Here is a 15,439-nt window from a genome sequence, read left to right as displayed (position 1 = left end):
AACCCTGTACCCATTAGCAGTCACTCCCCATTACCTACAACCCTGTGGCAATCACTGATCTACTTTCTGTCTCTACAGATTTGCTATTCTGGACATTTCATATAAATGTAATCATACAATGCAATGTCTTTTGTGGCTGGCTTCTTTCACTTACCATAATATTTTCAACATTCACTCATGTTGTAGCAGGTATCCGTACTTCATTCCTTTTTATGGCTGAATAATATTCCATGGTATAGATATACCACATTTTATTTATCCATTCTTCAGTTCAGGGGTACTAGGGTTGCCTTCCACATTTTGGCTATTATGATTAGTAATGCCGCTATGGACATTTGTGTACACATTTTTGTGTGGATTTCTTTTGGATATACATGTAGGAGTGGAACTGCTGGATCACACAGTAACCCTGTTTAACCTTTCGAGGAACTGCCAGGCCTTTTCCCAAAGCGGCTGTGCTATTTTACATTCCCACAAGCAGTATATGAGGGCTCCAATTTTTCCACATCCCCACCAACACTTGTTATTATACCTTTTTATTATAACCATGCTAGTGGATGTGAAGTGGTATCTCACTATGGTTTTGATATGCATTTCCCTACTAATTAATGTTATTGAGCATCTTTTCACGTGCTTATTGGCCATTTCTATATCTTCTTTGGAGAAATGTCAATTTCTCCATTCAGATCCTTTGCCCATTTTAAATTGGGTTGTCTTTTTATTATTGAGTTACAAGAGTTCTTTATATTTTCCAGATACAAGTTTCTTATTAGACATATGATTGGCAAATATTGTCTCCACTCTTTGGTTTGCCTTTACTTTTTTGATGCTATCCTTGAAGCACAAGAATTGGTAATTGGTACTAATTTAACCTCTTTGCTTGTTATAAGGCTATTCAGATTTTCTATTTTTTATTAAGTCAGTTTCAGTTGTATCTTTCTAGGAATTTGTCCATTTTATCTAAATTATCTAATTGACATAAAATTGTTTATAGCATTCCCTTTCTCTTACAATCCCTTTTATTTCTGTAAGGTTGATAATATCTCCTCTTTCTTTCTTGATTTTCACCACCCCCTTGGTCAGTCTAGTTACAGACTTGTTAGTTTTGTTGTAATTTTCAATCTCCTGCATTCTAATGCTTTTGCCACACTGTATCTCTACATGACTTTTCACTTCTTCATCTCCCCAACTTTGCTCAGAACTGCTGAGAGCAGGGTCTGTAGATACCCGAGGGCCTCACATAAGGCTCAAAAAATGTTTATGTACTGAATTAGAAATAGAACAAAGCTCAGACAGGCTAGGAGAATTGTTCAAAGTCATATAGCTACTGAGAATGGACTCCCAGGCTAGAACCCTGGTCTCACAGGTCCAACACAGGGCACTTGTCCCTGTCTCACAATCTAACAGGATGTGGGAAAGAAACTGGCTGGGTGCCATCCAGCAGAGTGCTCTCTAGAATCAAGCACTGCTGCAGCTTCTACTCAACACAGATAGACTCATTCCTGTGACTTTGGGGACACTGTATGGAAATTACTCTGATTTCTACTTAGTAGAAAGAAGAACTGTGAGGTCACCAGAGCTATCTGAAAATGAAATGCTTTGTCCTGGGAGGTGGTAGATTCCCTGTTACGGGAGGAATTCATCATAGGCTACCTAGCTATTAATACTTGCCAGGAATGTCAGAGAGAGGAACTACACATTGGGCAGGGCAAGAACTTGCTGGTACATGCAGTTATCTTTGCCAGGAACATTCCATCCCCTTTCCTTACCTGGTGAATTCTAGTTCTTGGAGCTATTTTTCAGAAGACAGGGTTAGCAGCCTTCATATTTATTTTCCCCTAAACTTTGCACATGGCTATGATTATTGGTTCATGTGTCTGTCTTTAGGAAGACATGCCCCAAAACAGACCTTGGTGATGTCATCAGGGCATTCTCCTATTTCCCAAGCACCCAGCACTGGAGTGTCTGCTGGATTAAATCAAATAAGGGGGTTGAACAGAGTTCTGTTTTGACCTTACATTCTTATGAGTTTTCTAACATATTTCATATAGTTATTTCCCCCTGGATTATCCAGCCCCTACAATCAAATTGTCTTCATATCTCTAGCAAGGAAGAATCTGAACAGCCAATGTTCCATTTTTGGGCTAAATGTGTCAGGAGAGTCCACCTGAGAGGTGACATTGTCTCAATCCTTTGTAAATCAGTTTGGTGGAAGACTTTGACACAAAAGATTCCCAATCATCTTGTCCATGACGATAGCATGGGAGTTAGAGAGCCCAGCAAGCTGTTGCATCTCACAGCTAAGTTTCATCACACTTCCAAAGACATCCCAAACCATCTCCGAGCAGTAGGGGGGCTTATTTATATAGCTCTTGTGTGTAGACCAAGAAATAAAGAAGACGGGGAGTACCTGTGGCACAGAACCGTGCCTACTTAGATTCCAACAGGATTTGCAAGTAACCGAAACAGATAACGAATGCCACGTCTGATCAATTCTGCCTCTGTCATCAAAGTCTTGGTGGGTGGCTTAAAGTGGAAATAATTTCTTAGCTTCTAAAGATATATTACAAAGGGATATGTACCAGAAGAGTAAGTGAAAATGGGACCAATTAAATTTCTCTCTGGCAAAATAATTAGCAAGATTTTAAGGGGAATGAATTCAATGTAAGCATTTACCGCACATGTACTTCAAGAACAAGTGCTGTGATGTGTATGCACTAAGGAGAATCAAGAGATGGATAGGACCAGACCCTTCAGAGAACGTAGTCAGGCTTTAAAGAATCATTCCGAGTTGGTCGTTGGAGAAGTAAATTAAGGAAAAGGCTGAGCCCCAAATATGGCCGTGTTTGCACAGCCTGAACAAGGGAACTTCACCTCCTCCTGCGGCAACAGCAGCGGCTCACAAAGCAACATGGGAATCGAGCGTGTTTGCGCCCAGCGGCGCCTGAGCAACGCCTGCGTGGACGCCTCCCCGGGGTCGCTGTGCGGCGTGGACGCCTCCCCGGGGGCGCTGTGCTCGAACGAGAGGCTCAGCACGCGCGTGTCCCCTCTTATTCCTTGAGTTCTTTTTATGACTCGCACTAAGATTTGGTCTCTTTTCCTCACTCTCTTCCTTCCTTGGACAAAGACCATTTCGTTTTTTACAATCGTGGTATCTCCCCCGCCAGGTAAATATGACTATTTCTTTCTTAAAGCCCCCCCAAACCCCAAGGCTCCCGTCACGCTCCGGGAGCAGAGCCCCCGGCAGCCTCGGGGCAGCAGCGCCCCCTGCTGGACGCAGCCGGCCCCGCGCCCGCGCCGCCGTCTCCCGCGCATTCCCGCCTCCAGGGGGCGCGGCCGCCCGCGCGCACTCACTCGCCAGGGTGGTGATCGTGCTGAGGTTCTGGTCGCCGCCGACGCTGTTTCGTGGGAACCAAGAGAGAAAATGAAGGTTTAAAATGCCAGCCGTGCCGAAACGCCCCAGACACTAACTACCACTACCTTTCTCCTGAGGAACACCCAGGGGCTTGGAGCTTGCCCTTGCCCCATCATTTCCGTAGAAAAACCGAAAAGCAAACCGGAACACAGCTTCTCTCTCTTCTCCCCGCACACCGGAGCGTGCAAACAAAAACCGCATTTAAACTATCTGATCTCTGATGTTGGGCCAAGGGAACCCAGCCGCTCCCTGGCGGCCCTGCCCACCAAAGGGAAAGCGGCCCTCTTTGGCCAGCCCCATCTCAACTAGCCGCTGCAGCTGCGCATTAGCGTTATTAGTAACAACAGTTTTTTAGAAAAGAAAGTTTGCCCTGTTCTTTCTTTTCCTCTTGGGCTTGGAAAAGCCATTTTTAAAAGGGTGCCTTCTAGAGAGTAAGGGATCTTCCAAGCCAATTCCAGAATTTCAAGGTGGTCTAAGATAGATGGGATTCTAGGCATAAAAATACGCAGCATTCCCAATTTTATTGGATTCCCTGCTTTTCCATACTCCCTCACTCTGTGTCAAGCATGTCTGGGGACATCTGAAAGGTTCCCCAAATGTTTGGATTTAACTCTGTGGAACAACATGACAGGGGGAATGCCAGAGATTCCGCATTCTGGTGAAAGCTGGTGTCAGGTGGAGATGCCAGACTCCAGGGTGAGGAAACACCTAACCTGCCCCAGATGGCCTTTCAAAGCACAGAGGTAAAGCACAAGTCCTGCTCGCTGCAGCTTATGGAAGAGGTTTGATCACAGGCAGAGAGGGAACGAGCCTGTCCAAAGCAATCCATGACGGGGGCATGCACTGGATTAGGGGCCAAGAACCGTCTGCTCTGCCTCTTGTTCTCTTACCATCTGGCTATGTGATCTTGGACAGGTTACTTGCCCTCTCTGAGCCTTGTTTCCTCATCTGTAAAATGAGGGCCCTTTAGTAATGATACCAACTATCATTTCTATCTGTTTTGTGTCAGGCACTATCCTGGGCACTTCGATTCTCTCTAATCTTCAGGCAGTGCTTGGTAGCAGTATTATCCCTGCATGAAAGATGAGGAGACAATCTCAGAGAGGTTAAGCTTGCCCACGGTCACATATAGCTGGGCAGCTGGGGCTCATGTACAGCTCTGGTTCCAAAGGCAATGATCTGTTCATCACTCAGGGCACTGCCTTCCTCTGAGATTACATCATAGACGGGGAAATGGAAGACAGAAAAGATTTTCCAACCCAGGCATCTATGTAGTTTCTCCCCTAAACTCCTTCTGCCTCAGGTTTTAGCTCCTGTTTTGGGGAATGTAACAGTTTGGGGAAGCTGCTCAAATTACATTCTTCAAATTAAACCTGAAAGTTTGTCATGGCAAAGAACCAGGTGGTCCATTTTTCTGCTTGAGGCACTGTTTTCTAGAATGCTCAGGGGTCTTTCCTTTGCTCTGCAATGAAAGGATCTTTGGGGCCTTGCCACACCCTCAACTCACCTCCAGGACAGGCCTCGGTACTGAGTCAATACGTCCAAGATGTTCCCAGGCGTGGACCCGGCCCCATTGCCTGCCTGAGAGGGAAAACAAGGGGGTGAGTTTCCCTACGTTTCCCACGGCCCACCTCTGGCTGCCTGCTGGAAGGCCCGTGTTCTTATCCCGCCCAGGACTGCCTGGGTGGCCTCTAGAATCTAGGGTCTAGATGGCACCACAGCTCAATGTGCATCCTCTGCCTCTGCAGAGATGAGCGAGAGCTCCCACTGGGAATGCCTGGCGCCATCCACAGCCCTGCCTCATTCTGAGAAACCCTGCCTGGACCAAGACCAAGTGAAACCAGCCTAGCAAAAGTGCGCTGGAAACTAGACTGTCATGTACATTTTTCAAAAGGACACATTTCAGGGTCTTGTTTTTCTCAGTTTTTAAAGGTATGAGATATGTCGTAAAAGGAAACATATCATACTTTTATACCAATATATCTAGTATATGTACAGTTTACAAAGTAGTAATAAAGTGAAATCCTGCATACCTACCACCCAGCTGAAGAAAGAGCACGATGTGGGCACGCTCTACAGCTGCCTGTCCCTTGTCTAAAGCTTGTTGCTTGTGAGCAGAGCTGTTCCAAAGGGCATGCTGGCAGCTGACCTCCATCAGAGGTCCCCTCCTCCCCAACCCCAGGTATGATCCCTACTCTCTGGTGACTAATTCCTTCGCTACCTGCCAGGTAGGTCACACTCAGGGTGCTGCCTCCCAGGAAGCCCTGAGCAGCTGTGCTCAGTCTTGATGACTCCCTATTCTGAGAGTATCTTCAAGGAGACCAGAGGATTGGGTGGAGGTCCCACCGGGCAGGAAGCGGTGGGGATTAAGCAGAACGTGGAGGTGCTAAGGACCAGCCCAACAGTCCTTCCAGAGAGGTTATGTGCAGCTGGGCCTTTGGGGGAAGAGTGACTGCAGGGCCATGGAGGCGGCTGCTACAGTACAGGGATCGAGTCCTGATCCTGGCTCCAGCACTTGCAGGCTGCGTGGCCATGAGCACTCACTCCACCCTGCCCAGCTGCACCTTCTTTATTGGTTGAATCTAAGGAAAGTCATACTTCACGGGATTTTTGTCATGAAGACATTGAGTGAGATAATATCACCCATGCTCACTCTGGGGTCCCTCCACTCCTGCTCTCTCCTTCATTCCAGCACCGGGGGAGGAAGATGAGGCTAGAATGGAGGTAGGAAACCACGGTGGGCAGGGAATGCTGTCGAATGCCAGGGTGGGTTCAGGGAACAGAGAGGAACTGGAGATCGGGACCCGGGATGGCAACGTTTAAGAGCTAGGACTGAGACCTTCCCTCTCCAGGTTCTCATATCAATCGAGATCTTTTCCTCTCCTGCCCCTTCCTTCTACCATCAGGGTCACTTACCGTCAGAGAGTCACCCAGGGCTCCAATTACTTTGATGTCAGCTGGCTTCAGCCTATGAACTGAGAAAACAAGCAGGAGTGAATGGAAAATGGGGCTTCTAGGGAAGCACTGGACCTGTCTCCTCCGAAAACAAATGAACATCTTCCAGGGAAATGGAGAGAAAGTCAGTTTTTAACAGCTATACACTTTGGACAAAAGATAGGAAAAGGCCACCCTTGTCAACAGGCTCAGCAGTGCCAGCCATGGAGCCTGACTGCTCCTCTCTTCTCCGCGGCACCTGGACACAGGGGTCGGGGCCTGAAAGGTGGGTCCCACTTTAAGAGGGGAACTGTCTGCTCGTGTTTGCTGAGACCTGATGCCACAGGCGAGCAGTGGCAAGCCACTGGCAAGGTGATTTGGGAGTAGGGAAGGAACTGTGGTGGAAACACAATCAATACTTTATATATTCTAGAATCTGATGATATTTGGGATAAAAATGTTATATCATCCTATAAAAATATCAGCTCAGTTTATCTAATGTGAAAAGGAAGACACTTTCATACCACTGTTTTTTAAATTGATGTGAAATTCACATAACAAAATGAACCATTTCAAAGCGAACAATTCAGTGGTATTTAGTACATTTACAACGTTGTACAACCATCACCTCTACCTGGCTCCAAAACATTTTCCCCCAAAAGGAGACCCTATACCCATTAAGCAGTTGCTCCCCATTTTTCCCTTCCCCTAGTGCCTGCCAACAAATAATCTGCTTTCTGTCTCTACGGATTTACCCATTCTGGATATTTTATATAAATAGCATCATACAATTTGCGACTTTTTGTGTCTGGCTTCTTCTACTTTGCATAATGTTTGCAAGGTTCAGCTATGTTATAGCACATGTCAATACTTTATTCCTTTCTATGGCTGAGTAACATTCTACTGCATGCATATACCATTTTATTTATCCATTCATCTGTTGATAGGCATTTGGGTTGTGTCCATCTTTTGGCTATTATGAATAGCACTGCTGTAAACCTTTGGTACAAGTGTTTGTTTGAATGCCAGTTTTAATTATTTGGGATATATACCTGAGGGTGGGATTGGTGGGTCATATGGTAATCCTATGTTTAGCTTTCTGAGGATCCATCAAACTGTTTCCAACAGCCTGACTCCATTTTTTAAAAAAATCTCTTGAATTTAACCACATACTGTGACGTGGCAGCTATTAGCTCATAGGACAAACATATTAAATGCCAAGCAGTGGCAGGATACTCTGGGGAGTACACAGTGATCAGAAATGAAGAAAGCCTTCAAGAAGCTCACCAGCTGAGGAGAAAATGAGAAACATCCACAGTTGGAACCATGCATAGACTGATAAATGCTAAGAGAGGTATAAAGTGATATGAAATTCGAGAGCTGGAGGGATGGTCTCTTGCTGGGGACATGAAGAGGGGTCACAGCAGGCTTCATGGGGAAGGCAGCATTGAATTAAGCCTCAGGAAATACTGAGACAAGGATGAGGAAGAGAGAGATGGGGTGATGGGGGGAAAAGTTTAAAGGACAGACATGATATGGTAAAGTGTGTGGCATCTATAAAGCACAGCTGGTTGCATAGTTTGGCTTAAGTGAAGGGCATATGAGACAGACTAACAGCAAGTAACTTCAGAAAGGCAGGTGGGGCCACAGGCCTTTTATGTCTGGCTAACGAGTTAGGAGATTAACATAAATATTGCTACATATGAAATTACACACATATACCATCCTATATCCACCTACCCCTTTACTTTATGCACATACGAACATGCATCCAAGTGCAGCTGCGGGACCACACCTACAATGGCTTCTGCCATATACAGCTTGGTCCCTCAAGTCACAAGCTCAAGCTCACCTCCCACTCTCCCAGTTACCTTACTCCCAAGGTCTCCCTGACTTTGCCAGAGCTCCACCTTCACTGTCAGGTGTGCCTTCTGTCACCTCTAGTGGTGCAGTGCTGAGCTAAGCTGTTAAAATAGCTTTCACGCCTTGGAAGCAACGTAACACAGAGAGTGTACCAGGGAGAGCCCACCCCAGGGGAAGCAGCCCATCATTTCAGTGGGCCATTGCTTAAGATGGACAAACTGAAAGTCATCTACAGGAGGAAACCTATAAAAACCTGCAGTGAAACACAGAGGACAAGATGATTTCAACACAGCTGGACCACAGATAGCCCACAGCATCCACTGACATCCAAATCCTGGTTGTGGAATTATACCGTGCAGGAAGCTATATGAGCACACAGTGGAAAAGGTGCCCAGAGGGATCCCTGGGTCTTGCCTCCTTCTGTGGAGACATCTTGTCTACCTACTCCCATGCTGCCTGCAGATGGGAACTGCTCCTCCCACTGAGGATTTGTTCTCATTGGAAAAGTAAACAGTCCCTGCCTCTTCCCATGAAGAGACAAACACCTGCATAATTGTGCATGCATATATGCAAAATATATAGATTAGTGGTTCTCAAACTTGAGTATGCATCAGAATCACCTGGAGGGCTTGTTAGAATACAGATGGCTGGGCCCCGCCCTCAGAGTTCGTGATTCAGTAGGTCTGGGGTGGGCCCAAGGGTTTGCTTTTTTCTTCCGCCCTCCCCCCACAAGAAATGGGTCTCACTCTGTTACCCAGGCTGAAGTGCAGTGGTGCAATCATAGCTCGCTGCAGCTTCAAACTTCTGGGCTCAAAGGATCCACCTGCCTCAGCCTCCCGAGTTGCTGGGACTATAGGTGCGCACCATGCCCAGCTAACTTTTTTTCTTTTTTTTGGAGACAGAGTGTCGCTTTGTTGCCCTGGCTAGAGTGAGTGCCGTGGCATCAGCCTAGCTCACAGCAATCTCAAACTCCTGGGCTTAAGCGATCCTACTGCCTCAGCCTCCCGAGTAGCTGAGACTACAGGCATGCGCCACCATGCCCGGCTAATTTTTTTTCTATATATATTTTAGTTGGCCAGATAATTTCTTTCTATTTTTAGTAGAGATGGGGTCTCGCTCTTGCTCAGGCTGGTCTCGAACTCCTGACCTCGAGCGATCCACCCGCCTTGGCCTCCTGGAGTGCTAGGATTACAGGCGTGAGCCACCGCGCCTGGCCCTTTTTTTCTTTTTTTTTAAGAGACCGGGATCTTATTATGTTAAACTCCTTGGCCTCAGCAGTCCTCCTGCCTCAGCCTCCCCGAGTGGCTGGGATTGTAGGCATGTGCCACCACACCCAGGAGGATTTGCATTTCTAGCAAGTGCCCAGTAATTAATGCTGATGCTGCCAGTCCAGTCTGGGTGCCACATTTTGAGAACCACTGATACAGACACTTTTTTATTTTTGAAGCTGTTGGTGGTGGTCAGTTTTTGCACTTGTAGCTAAAAAGACCAGAATCACTTCTTCCTATATGTATAAATTGTCCCTTGGCTCACACAACTGAAGCTGCCATCGCAAAGTCTGATGGCAGGTTTGCAGCTCTGCTTCTTAGATTCAAGAGCCACTGAGTGGCTTTCTTCAGAGCTCTTCCCTCTCCCCTCGCATCATGCCTTGAATCGCCCCTTACACATGCATACACACAACACACCCCCTTCCACATGATTACAGCCTGCCTGGCCCTTCCCAGACACCCACAGCTACAGCATGTGGTTAGAGGAACAATATCAAATCACAAAGCCAGCTGCATAGCACACGTCCACAGGGCTAAGCACGAGAACTTTAAAATGATCTCTTCTCAAAGAAATCAAGCTATGGGTAAAAAAGGCAACAAAATGGAAAATAAGACCCCCTCCCTTCAATTCTGGAGTGGTTTATTTTAGTTCCTGGTGATGATAGTCAATCACTATATTCTTAATGCCATAATGCGTAATATAGTTAATTCTGTGAGCTCTAGCTAGAGTGCGAAGGTTAGGGGAAATCTTTGGGGCTGGTGAAATGTGGAAGAGATGAAAAGATTTGCTTCAAAAGCATTATTATAGTTTGCCAAAGAGGCAGCTAAAACTGATCATTCCTATCTCCTAAATCTGTAGCATACAGAAAGGACACACACACACACATATCTACGTTTATGTCTATGTGTGTATGCATGTATGTAAATAGATTGATTTGGTGGGGGGAGCAGTTTTTTAGTTGGTTATTCTGAAGAATTCTCAGCAAGAGATACAATAATAAACCAAGTGAAGCAAGCCTGGGTGAGAGGAGTTGATTTATCTGAGATTTTATTGTTGAGATAGAGCCCAAGGCATTTCATTGGTTTAATATTCTGTAGACCTTGGTTTGAGGTTTGTTAACGTCATCACATACGACAAAGACACAGCCTAGAGTACAGCAAAGCACTTTAGCAATTGCTCTCCTTGGAAAAAGAACTATTTAGAGATAAGATTAAATTTGTGTGGGCTGATTAGTTAAACATTATCTGGTACAAACTGTCCACCACCTTGAAATAAAACGATAAGCACATCATTAACGCATCAAGATTTCCACAGAGGGGGCCTTTTATCAGAAGGCCATCCAAGCTATGATGAAGGATCACAAATAGTAAGGAAACTGTTCACCATACATGAGAAGTTATACTCAGGAGAAGGTTTGGCACACTGGTGTTTTGTCTTGTGTCACCCAATAATTTAACTACTTGGAGCCATAATCTGTAAAAACCAATTTTCTCTCAATTGGCAGCTGGGATTGCCCAACCTACTTGCTGTCTGATTTTAGGGACTTATGTAAGGACTTCCACAATGGCGAAAAGCTGCTAGCACAAGACTGGCCCCTGTTTCTGCCTCTGGGGTCATCTGCATGAGTTTATATTAACCAGAGTATGCTCAAGAAATGTGCTAACTTGAATTAAAGGCTAAGTGGCTCATGACAGGGACTTCATAGCTCTCAAAGCTTTAAACGATGAAGCTATGAGGCAGGGAATCACTTATTCATCCAAGTGTCTTGAGGGTGAGTTTGAACTTGCTCAGTAGTCTGGTCGTGCCTGGGGACAAGCAGGGTGTTACTCATTGGGAGGCATCATTCCTTCCAGATGGCAGGGTGGGCCAAGGCACAGGACCCATGGGCAGGTGGTAACCATGGAAAGAGCTTCAGGACCTACACTAAACACCACACTCCTGGCTCACAATGAGGTGAACCCTCTAATGAATGACCACAGAGTGCGGTAACCTGGGCATTTTTCATACTGGCTTTTGAAGAGCTCATTTTAGTCAAATGGGTCAAATAAATGATATCAGAGGCTTAGAAAGGAATTAATGGCTTAAAATAAATGAATGAACTATTCTGGTTTATGCTATTGGTAACAGCAGCATATAATTAATTTTGTAGCTCCCTATTTTCAGAAGCTATGAATTTTTCCTCTTCATGGAATTAGCAGATTGACTTCAAGATAGCCAATTTGAATAGAAAGCCAATAAGCCATGTCCCTCTGACTCCTTATTGCCACTCTTTTATTTGTGAAAAGCTACTTTTTCCCCTCCCTGGGAAAACCTTAAATCAGCTAGTAGGCCCAATTCATTTTTCTCAGTTATGCTAACTGCGTAGGGAGAGGGCCATCTAGTAACATAATATGATGCATTTACAAAGTTGTTAAACCCATAGATGATAACACTTGGCAAATTGCACATGTGCACAGACTAGGAGGAAAAAATTGTAAGATTTTTTTATTGGCTGTCCAATGCCAATTGGTTACATCAACTCTATAATCTCATCCCAAGGCCCCATAGATCAGGAGAGGTTCATGACCCCTGAGCTCTGAAGTGTAGAGAGAATGAGACACCCAGGCTGCCAGGGGCCATGGCCTGTCGGCGACAGGCAGTGCGTTATTTTGAAACATCACTTTTGGTGATGTTTAGATCCATATATCTATAGGTTGATTTGAGTGAAACACTAAAAAAGGGATTACAAAGAAGGTCTTAGTGAAAAATTGTTTCAATGGAAGTCACTTTGATCTAGTACAATCCTGAGCATTGTAGATTTGATGAATTCGAAATACTCAGCAGTTCAGGTTAGTTCAACATTTATTGGGCTCCTACCATATGCTGAGTCATTAGAAGTATAAAGATGATTCACTTTTATAAGATGTGTGTATCAGATGCCTTCATTTCGATTATAAATTGTAAACATCTCTAGAAGAGTGAATGACCTCGCCAGAAATTTACTTATCAGAGGAAAACAATAATGTGGCCCTGTGCTAAGTCCTTTTGCCTATCCAGTCAGTTACAAGGAAGGTTAGAATGTTCAATCATAGATCAAGAGCACAATAATAAAGTGTGTTTTCATTACTGGCTATTTAGCGGTGGCCATTTGTCTGAGTGGCACTTTCCAGGTGGGACCCAGAAGGGCAGGCCCAACACCCACCTATGAGTGCTGCCACCCAGGTGGAGAGAGTGCGTGTTTGGGTCCCATCCCCACCTTGCTTAGATGGGGGAGCCTAAATCTACCCATCTGTTTATATAAATAGCTCCTCACCATAGTATCTCAGATCTAAGGGTCTGGAGATTTCTTGCTCTTATATCTCCAAGTGCTAATAAACACAATAATCTCCAGGGCTGGGGAATGAAGAAAAGGTTTACATTTTATCTGGCTTTTAGATGTTGAAATATGCTCTAATGGATTGGTTATCACTGTCATTACAGAAACATAATCTAGACAGATTTCAAAGTGCTTTATAGGCCATCGTTTCAGAGTGACAAGATTAAAAAGGGAATGGATAGTATTTTGCTGTAAAGAGTACGGCTATTAAAACATTCCAATTGATACTTTCTATATATGCATATATCTATATATAACACATCACCCTATCCATATCTATGTATACCTGTATCTACATATATTTGAGAAAAGATTTTTACAATAGGAAGGCCTACGAAGCTGATAATTTATTTCTGCTAGTAAACTAACCAATAGGAATGAGTTATTGCCAAGTATGAGGGGGAAAGACTAAATGTGTATATATAAGATGGATATCACCTATCTCACTATTCTGCAACTTAGAACAAGAGTCAGTTATAAAAGCTGAGATGTTTATTTTTGTATTTTTTATTTATTTACTTTTTGTAGATACAGGGTCTCACAATGTTGCTCAGGCTGACCTCAAGTGATCCTCCCACCTGGGCCTCCCCCAAAGTGCTAAGATTACAGGTGTTAGCCACCATGCCCCGCCAAGAGTCAGTTATGTACCAAGGTTTTTTGTTTGTTTGTTTTGTTTTTGAGACAGAGTCTCACTCTGTTGCCTGGGCTAGAGTGTCGTGGCATCAGCCTAGCTCACAGCAACCTCAAACTCCTGGGCTCAAGCGATCCTCCTGCCTCAGCCTACTGAGTAGCTGGGACTACAGGCATGTGCCATCATGCCTGGCTAATTTTTTCTGTATATATTTTTAGTTGTCCATATAATTTCTTTCTATTTCTAGTAGAGACAGGGTCTCGCTCTTGCTCAGGCTGGTCTCTAACTCCTGAGCTCAAACGATCCACCCGTCTCGGCCTCCCAGAGTGCTGGGATTACAGGCGTGAGCCACTGCGCCCGGCCTTGTACCAAGGTTTTGATGAGAAGATTTTTAATTTCCCTGCCAGTCTTCTGGCCTAATTTGAGGATGTGGAGCCATGGCATTTATTTGCTTGGCTATCACTCCGGAAAAGGAGACAATCTGACTACACAGATTGGCATCCCTGGGAGATTCCTGCTAGGCACTGTGACATCTCCAAACTTAATTTTCTATCTTTTTTGATAATCCTAAGGCATAAGCAGCAAGAGATCAACTAGAATGTAAACTCCTAAAAGGCACCCAGGCACTCAACAATTCTCTAATACATGAATGAACAGGTGAACAAATGAACAAATAAGCCACCCTCCAGGACCAAGCATGGAAACCTACGGCACAGTTGCAGATGCTCCCGGGCTGATGTTTTCAGTCACTCAGGTCACCATACAGCCCCTCCCCTGACTTCCCAAGGTCACATTCACACAGCCATCTCTCCCAGGCTGCCTTGCCTGGAGGAAAAGGAGCAGCCCTTAGACAGACCATCTTTGGGATGGTTGCTGACAACTGCCTAGAATATTCCATGAGTTTCATTTTCATGGCTCAGCAGCCGACATCGTAGAATTACTGAGAGACAGTGGACATGGCACAGGTGTAGGATGGTGTGCTTTCCTGTTCCATACGGCGTTTGAGTGCATTCGGCATGTGACTCAGGCAGGGATTGTGGACTGGCTATTTTTGCTTTCTGCTTAAAGGTACTCGTGCTCTTTTGGAGAACAAATTCACCCACCAAGGCTTCAAGGCAGGGACAATGACAACTCATTCCACCAACACTGGGGTCTTTGAAGAACATGGCATGGCACAGGGTTAATGCTCAATAAATGCTTTCTGATAATGATGTTATATTTCAGTTAAAGAATAATCAAACACAGGCATGACCTTATTTACAGAAGGAGCTATTTCTGTTGTCCTTGGAAAACCACTCAAGAGTATTTCAGATTGTGTGGCAAGCCCCCGCTATTGTAAGGTTGCTCTTTCTTGCATAATTTCAGACCTCAAATGAATTCTTTAAAATCACTAGACTCAAGCTGTGTACCTGAGGTGGGAATCGTATCGGAGGGGTCCTTGTCAGGACATCTGATTTCCGATCCTTCTCTTACCTGAAATGAGACACACAGAGAAATTAGAAGAAATGAATCTTGCTAAATTGGAAGTTGGGTGGAAAGTGGAGTCTCTATTTTAGAAAATATCATTTAAGAGAAAATAAAAATCTTGATGACTTTGGGATTTCTCCCTCTCCCTCAACACTCATATCCAGTCATCCACAACATCCTTTCCAAGTGCTCCCAAGTCTGTCCCCTCCTCTCTAGTGCCTCGACCTCCACCTAAGCCCAGGCCTTTGCTGTTTCTCTCCTGGAATGTCATAGCAGTCACCACATCACTGCCGGCATCCCTGTGGGTGAGCTCCTCCACCCTTGGGTCCACCCAGGGTGGTCTTTCTCAGCGTGTTGCGATGTGCTGCTCCTCCACCCAAATTCTCAGTGAAGGCAGGGATTTGTTTTTCTTTCATTTCAGGATATCATGAGGGTACAAACGTTTTGGTTACATTTTATGTCTTTGCCTCACCCAAGCAAGGATTAGAGGCATTCCCTTCCCCTC

General features: G+C 45.0%; 1 protein-coding gene and 1 long non-coding RNA gene across 2 annotated transcripts in view; one reads left to right on the top strand and one right to left on the bottom strand.

Moving 5' to 3' along the window:
- LOC123636755 overlaps positions 1-6,398 on the top strand; it is a 39,205-nt gene extending 32,807 nt beyond the window's left edge. The window contains exon 3 of the long non-coding RNA XR_006734655.1: positions 6,322-6,398. This is a non-coding gene — a long non-coding RNA (uncharacterized LOC123636755). The remainder of the gene's footprint in view (positions 1-6,321) is intronic.
- PLB1 (phospholipase B1) overlaps positions 1-15,439 on the bottom strand; it is a 121,696-nt gene that overhangs the window by 57,214 nt on the left and 49,043 nt on the right. The window contains exons 18-21 of the mRNA XM_045549311.1: positions 14,877-14,940; positions 6,332-6,390; positions 4,923-4,996; positions 3,355-3,398 (exon numbers count right to left, since the gene is read on the bottom strand). Coding sequence (XP_045405267.1) covers positions 3,355-3,398; positions 4,923-4,996; positions 6,332-6,390; positions 14,877-14,940 — 241 coding nt within the window. The remainder of the gene's footprint in view (positions 1-3,354; positions 3,399-4,922; positions 4,997-6,331; positions 6,391-14,876; positions 14,941-15,439) is intronic.

The sequence above is a fragment of the Lemur catta genome, chromosome 4 (assembly GCF_020740605.2).
Source record: "Lemur catta isolate mLemCat1 chromosome 4, mLemCat1.pri, whole genome shotgun sequence".
NCBI classification, from domain to species: Eukaryota; Metazoa; Chordata; class Mammalia; order Primates; family Lemuridae; genus Lemur; species Lemur catta.
The sequence above is the reverse complement of the archived record's forward strand: the minus strand, read 5'-3'. Positions and strand labels throughout refer to the sequence as shown.